The sequence below is a fragment of the Rhinolophus sinicus genome, chromosome 9 (assembly GCF_057876585.1).
Source record: "Rhinolophus sinicus isolate RSI-liver-muscle chromosome 9, RSI-T2T, whole genome shotgun sequence".
Taxonomy (NCBI): domain Eukaryota; kingdom Metazoa; phylum Chordata; class Mammalia; order Chiroptera; family Rhinolophidae; genus Rhinolophus; species Rhinolophus sinicus.
Window position 1 is genome coordinate 25746692 of NC_142509.1, and position 6824 is coordinate 25753515.

Below are 6824 nucleotides of genomic sequence, written 5' to 3' on the forward strand. Positions count from 1 at the left end.
CATTTCCCATCCTGGGGTCTGCAGCCCCAGGTGGGCCCACTGGGTGACAAAAAGACCCTTTCCTATCTGCCAACCAGCAACAAATGCTACCACCCTCTCCGGAGCCCCTCGTGAGGTTACTGCAGGGGACACCCAGCCAGACCCAGGAGACATAACTAAGCAGTAAAGCCAGCTACCACCCTCACCACATGGAACCAGGGGGCTGAAGCCCAAGCCATCACTACCTGGGAAGTCACATTGTCAGAAACCTGAAAAAAGCATCTAAATGCAGCGACGGATATGGCTGGATTATTCATGAGGAACATTTCTGCCGTCTTAAGCTTGAAAGCACGACACATAAACTGTCTGAGTCAACCCTGCCAGCATGAGAGCCCCAAAATATCCCGCCCAGAATGTCTGAGTTCATTCTCCAAGCATTTTTGGAACCCCCTACTTGGTCCGGCGGGGGTGTGCGGGCTGTGACTTTCAGCCCAAGAACTGAAAGCTCAGAGAACAAGGCAGAAGTTTACTCTCTTACCTAATGACTTTGCACACAGCCCCCCCCCCAATGTGTCACCTACATTTATTGCTCACCCTGCAGCCTGAGCAGTCCACAAAATAGATGAGCTCATGGCCTGCCCCCCACCCCCTTGCTCAAATCCCTCCCACAGATCCCATGTCACTCAGAGTAAAAGCTGAAGCTCGCGAGAGACGATCGGCCTTCTCTTCCATTCATGTTCACTTCCCTCCAGCCTCACTGGCCTCCTGGTAGCCACTGTGCCCTGTTCAAGGCCCTTGCAGCTGCTGTTCCCTCTGTCAGGCACACCCTTCCTGCAGACGTTTGCGTGGCTCTCTCCTTTGCATCAGGTCTCTACTCCGATGTTACCCCATCAGAGAGCCCTTCCCAGCACTCTCCACCCCCTTTCCTTTCTTTTCCTCATAGCACGTGTCACTTCTAATACACATTTATTGCTTATCTATCTGTCTCCCAAGTAGACTGCATGCTTCACAACAGCACGTAAGCAGGGATGTTGCTCGGCTCACTGCTCAATCTGTAGTTCCTGGAACAGTGTCTGGCACATAGTAGAGGCTCAATAAGTATTTTGGACGGAAGGAAAAGAGGAAGGAATGGAAGGAGGGAGAGAGGTCAGGAAAGGAGGAGCAGAGGAGGGAAAGGAAAGGAGGAAGGGATAACAGAAGGAAGGAAGTTTCTTCTAAAAACTGGCAGAAAGGGTCCATGCTGGCCCCGGCTATGAACCGAAAGTTCCTGAAGTACAACTCCAAAGAAGACCCTCCTTGCTCATAAACCATCTATAGCTCCCCACTGTCTGATGGAGCGAACACTGCAGCCTGGCGTCCACGGCCCCGCACGAGCTAGAACTAATGGAATTTTCCTGCCTCATCTCTTTCCCTACACACCCCCAACCCCAAGCCATAGTGCCAGGGACTCTGCTGAAGCTCATGGCTCCCTACCACCGCCCTCTGGGAATCTGGGTCCTGAGGCCACCCTGCAGATCCTGCCAGGGGGGATATGAACCCCGGCTTCTCCATGGCTGCCTCTGTGACCTGAACGGGAGCTGCGTAAGGTCCCTGCGCTTCTGGCTCCTCATCCATCAAGGGAAGGAGGTAACGACTCTCCCTCTTAGGGTTCTCCTGAAGAGTGGAGGAGGAGATGCTTGGGGAGCACGCAGGACAGCGCCCAGCACAGAGGCTTTTCAACCTCGACAGCAGCGCCATTACAGGCTGGCTACTTCTCTGTAGTGCGGGCCAGCCTGCGCTGCAGGAAGCTGAGTAGCATCCGTGCCCTCTTCCCACTAGATGCCAGCAGCAACTCCAGTTGTGACAACCCAAACTGTCTCCAGACATTGCCAAATGTCCCCTGGGGTAGGGCTGCCAGATTTGGCAATACGCACTTCAACTAAAAAATGATTCATTACCTGAAATTCTAATTGTGTGACCTGTACATTATTTGGCAACCCTACCTGGGGGGAAAAAAATTAAGAACCTTCATGAAGAACCCCAAGGTTAACGTGAAAGCACCATGGGGTCCTAGTAGCAATGTCAGTTGTTTCTCTGCCCTTCTGCCAACCTTATTAGCATGTCCCATCCACCTCCCCCACGCCGTCACCTGCCATCCAGGGGCTGGGAGGCTCTGCTTCCCAGACAGGCCCAGTTCTGCTCAGTGACGATGGCTACCCAGGACAGCCCTTTTACCGGCTCTAGCATTTAGAGCTAAAACAGCTTCCTGTCAGTCTGCCTGCCTCCTTCCTGGGGTCTGTCCTTCTGCCTGCAAGCACCCCCCACCCCCGCCCTCCCCTCCAATTAACAGGCCTCCCAGGCCGAGCCTGGAGGCAGGAAAACAAGGCAGTTAGTCACTTTGCTTCCGTTATCAACTCAGAGTCACGTGGCTGGCTCCTTTAATGGCAGTCGTCATGGCAACGGGAAGCCAGTCCCCGCTCTCTGTGGGAACCAAAACAAAATTAAGAGGTGGAGGCAGGGAGGGCAAAGGAGGGGAGGGTGAAGGGAGCCAGGAAGGAGCCAGGATAGAGCTAGTTGCATTTAACTAGGGGAAACCACGCTGAGGCCACCCGGTTTCCAGCTTTCCCTTGGTGGCACTGGGAACGGAAAAAACAAGATGCCTGCCCTGCAAAAGCTCAGACTAACATGGTGGGTGTTTTCACATGGTTTATCCTGACAGTTGAGTAATTTTCATCCCCATTGTGAATAAACTGAAACGCAGACACTTGTGGAGGCAAAGACGGGTGCTTGTCCAAGACTGTGGTATTTACAAGCAATCAATGTCAGCGCTCCCCTCTTCTTTCCATATTCCTCACGTCCGCCCCACTCCCTCCCCCTGCTTCTATAATAGGATTGGGCGCTCTGTCCCCACTGTTCTCCTTTCTCTCAGCACTCCAGCCCCTTCTGAGTCCTCCCACTCCTCAAGTTCGCGGTGCTCCATCCAGGCACAAAGGCTTTGCCTATGTGGTTCCCTCTGCCAGGAATGCTTTTCCTCTGTTTCTTCACCGAGAAGGCTTACTCATCCTTCACTTACCTTCTTGAACATCACTTCCTCTGGGAAGCCTACCTGAGCACCTGCATGTGGTTACTTCTCCCTGTGATGTGTTCTTGTGGTGCCAAGTGCCTCTCCTTCAGAGCTCAGTGCTCAGCCTGTAATTCCCTTTTCAATTACACTCAGAATGTCTGTCAGGGTCTGTCCTACAGAACTGGAACGTCATCCCCAACAGGGCAGGGCCTCGCTTGTTCACTGCTGTATCCACAGAGCCCAGCTCAATGTCTGGCACACAGACGCCCCTCACTAAATAAGTGCACGGGCCCTTGAAGCCCGCTCGGGTGAGCCCAAAGCTCCTTCTTCACCAGCTTTACGGTGCTGGGTCACATTGGCTCCCCGCGTCAGCACTGGACAGAGCTTCCAGCCCCACAGCGCCTACTGGCCTTTGTGGCTTCAGTGGCTCCGGCAAAGCTTGCAGACCTGCCTGGCTTATCTACAGAAACTGACTGTTAAGCCACCGCTTCCAGAAAGAAGGATGGAAGGCGCCTCTGGGCAGGGCTGTGACAGGCAGGGCTGGGGCTCCTCTGAACCAAGACGGTGGGGAGAAGGAAGACCTGACCTGATCCCAGATTTTTAGGCAAAGAGACTCCCTTCACCATTCCAGTGAAGGCTGGGTCTCTGATATTGGGGGGAGATACTCCCCAAGAGATGGGCAGAGGAAGGAAAAGAGAGAGATCTGCTTTGGGGGCACAGACTTGTCGCCATGCCCTTAGGGGCACCTATGCTGAACAAGGGGACTCGGAGACAGAGACTTGAACTTGTTCCCCTCACTGGTCTACGTCCTTGAAACATCACTAACTCCCTCTGGGCCAGTTTTCTCATCTGTACAATGGAAATTACACCACCCACACATGCCGAGGTTGTAGCACTGTGTAAATGTGGAAGGAGGGCATGTTTGTGACATATGGGGTCCAGAACCTGGCTCTTATGTAAGTCCCCAGCTCTGTCCCTTCTTGGCTGTGTGCTCCTGAGCAACGCACGCTTTCTCTGAGCCTCAGTTTCCTTATCTGTAAAATGGGGACAACCTCACTCACCTCAAAAAGTTACTGTGCACACAGCACAGGACAGAGTAGCCCCCAGGAAATTGAAGCTCTGATTGCTAAAATAATGTGCCCCAAGAAACGGAGAATTTAGAAAAGGCCACCACCTTGCGACTGTTAAGTCCCACCTTCTGATTTACAGATCCAGGGTCAATGGGCGCTTGAGGCCCTTGGTCCAAACTTGCAAGACGCTGCCCTGTCGCCCTCAGGCAGCAAGCTGGATGCCAAGAGGTCCCTCCGAGCAGGAGGTGGACTCATTCTGAGCCCCTCAACTCTGCTGCTCCCAGGAGAGTGGATGCAAGAAGACCACTGGTCACCAGGGGCAAAGTGTCCCCCAGAGCCTGGCCAATAACCCAAGCTAGACTGATATGATGAGACCTCCAAGGACAATGCTTTCTTCTCTAGATGTGGAAACTTGAAAGGGAAAGGGACTTGTCCAGGGCACCAAGGGAACTGGTGGCATAGCTGGGACCAGGGCCCTAGTTGAAGCCTTCCCCACATGCCTCACTGACACGGTCTTCTGCCTGCAAGACTCCCTCAATGGAACCAGCCAACCATTTCCTTAAAAATACAACCATTCCAGGTGAAACATCAGGAGAGCACATGGTTTGGTTAAACCATGAACAAAAAGAATGCAGGTTTTTAACCTGGGGGGGGGGGGGTGTCTATATACACCCTCCACTAAACAGTCACCAGAATGTTGTTGGTCTGTAGATTTTGTTAGAAAGGTCTAAGCAGAGCTTTCTTCAGATCCCCACAGGGGTCTAGCTCTGTGAGGGCTGAAGCTTTCTGAGGATTCCATGTATCCTCTATTTCTCTTTATTCAGAAAGGCCAGAACGTGCCATCAGCCCTGGAGCTGATTCTTGAAACAACATGGGACATGCCACACACAGAGGCATACACACAGACACACCCCACACTCCCTGAGGGGCTTCTTGGTGCTCAGCGCGGACACCAGATGCTGGCACCCCAAACACACACAGAGGCCCAGGAATCAGCCCAGCCCCCGAGGTCTGTGGCCATTCCAGGTCTCAGGCTGAGGACTCAGGATAACAGCTCGGCAGCAACGGGTCCCAGGTTGAGGAACGTGGGTGACATGAGGAGGACAAGCTATACACTGTCACAGCCTCCCTCATCACCACACAGACTCATGCATCTCATGTCACATGCACGGGTACATGTACACACACACACAGTCTCACTCATTCACACGTTCCTGCATCACACAGATAAACATCAGACAAACACAGATACACAGACACACAGATACACGTACACACAATATGTAAAGATACACAGATCTCTCCAGACAGAGGCACAGACATTCTCAGATACACACACTTACAGCCACATGTCCTCACCCACACAGGCACGTCCATGCATCTACACACACACACACACACAGCCCAGGCATCTAAATGCTTCCCCACGCACCCATCACTAGATTCTTCCCCTCTGCAGGAAATCATAGGTTATTAACTCGAAAGGCTAGACCCGGCTCCCCACTGGACGGGGAGAGAGAAGGGGCAGAGGGGCAGCTGAACCCTGTCTGTTTCTCTCACTCCTGTGCTGAGTGGGGTGGGGTGGACCACAAGGGGCCCGAGGGCCAGAAGAGGAGGGGCGTATGCCCACACATGGAGTACAAATGGAGTAACCCGCTGACCAGGGACTCTCGGGGAGCTCCTAGGGTGGCTCCCAGGAATGAGAATTGGGGTGGGGGTAGGTTTTATTTCCCCAAAGGGAATCTTCCCCCTCTCCTGAAGTCGGGTCCTCCTTTTGCAGCCCCGTCCAGCTCCCCCACCCCAAGCCCTGTCAGCCCCCGAGGTGCCTGTCTCATCTTAGTGAGACCCACCCACCTGCTCAAGCAGATGTGCCCCACACCTGGAGGGCCCTCACGCAGCACCTGCCCATGCACACAGCAGAAAAACATCCAGAGGCCCCCACCCCCAAACTCACCTGCCTCCAGCCCTGCGGGAGGTTAAGTACCAACCCAGGTGAGCCCCACATCCGAGATGGCCGCCGCGCCGCCAGGGGCCACCCCTCCTTTGAGCCTCTCCCCGGGGGGCTGCGGCTGCCCCTCCCGCTGAGGGTCGCGCTCTCTGCCCCGTCCCCCTCCCCCACCCTGCCACCTACCTCCTTCTTGACGGTGCGCAGCAGCCTCTGCCGGGTCTCCGCCTCTGTGGGACAAGACGGGAGGGCCGCCGGTTAGCCGAGAGCTAGAGCCAGGGCCCGGGGCTGCCCTCCCGCCGCCCCCGCGCCCAGCGTCCCCTCACCCCCGGGGCCTGAAGCCATGGCTGGGCGCGCGGCGTTCACAGTCCTGAGCGGTGGCGGTTGCGGGTTGCTCGGCTCCCCGGCTGCGGCCGCGGCGGGGCGGGACCGAGCGCCGAGTGACGTCAGGACCCGCCGCGCGCGCGGCCCCGCCCCTCCGGAAAGCGGGCGCTGGGCCTCTCAGGCCCCGCAGCACCCGGAGCCTAAGATCCTCGCAGCCAGTCACGCACCCTCGTTCCAGCACCTGCAGCGCCCAACCTCCCAATGAACTCCCCACTCTCCTGCCCAACGCCCCAGGCCCCACCCCTTATGGGGGCAGAGGAGGACAGCATCATTTACTCAATGTCTGCTTCGTGCCAGGCTCTCTAGGAAGTGGCGGGAGATGGTGGGGCACACTCTCCCAGCCTCAGTTTTCTCATCTTTAAAACGAGTATAATATGATTACCTCATGGGAAACATATGTTTA

The 6824-nt window shown here is 55.3% G+C and overlaps 1 protein-coding gene across 2 annotated transcripts in view; it reads right to left on the minus strand.

The window, feature by feature from the left end:
- Positions 1-6586, minus strand: part of SGSM1 (small G protein signaling modulator 1) — an 82516-nt gene extending 75930 nt beyond the window's left edge. The window contains exons 1-2 of one of the 2 annotated variants that reach the window (XM_074321893.2): positions 6364-6586; positions 6224-6267 (exon numbers count right to left, since the gene is read on the minus strand). In XM_074321893.2, the coding sequence (XP_074177994.2) occupies positions 6224-6267; positions 6364-6382 (63 nt within the window). In that variant the 5' untranslated portion in view covers positions 6383-6586. The remainder of the gene's footprint in view (positions 1-6223; positions 6268-6363) is intronic. The other variant, XM_074321892.2, reaches the window with a different exon arrangement.
- Between the last annotated feature and the right edge of the window lie 238 nt (positions 6587-6824).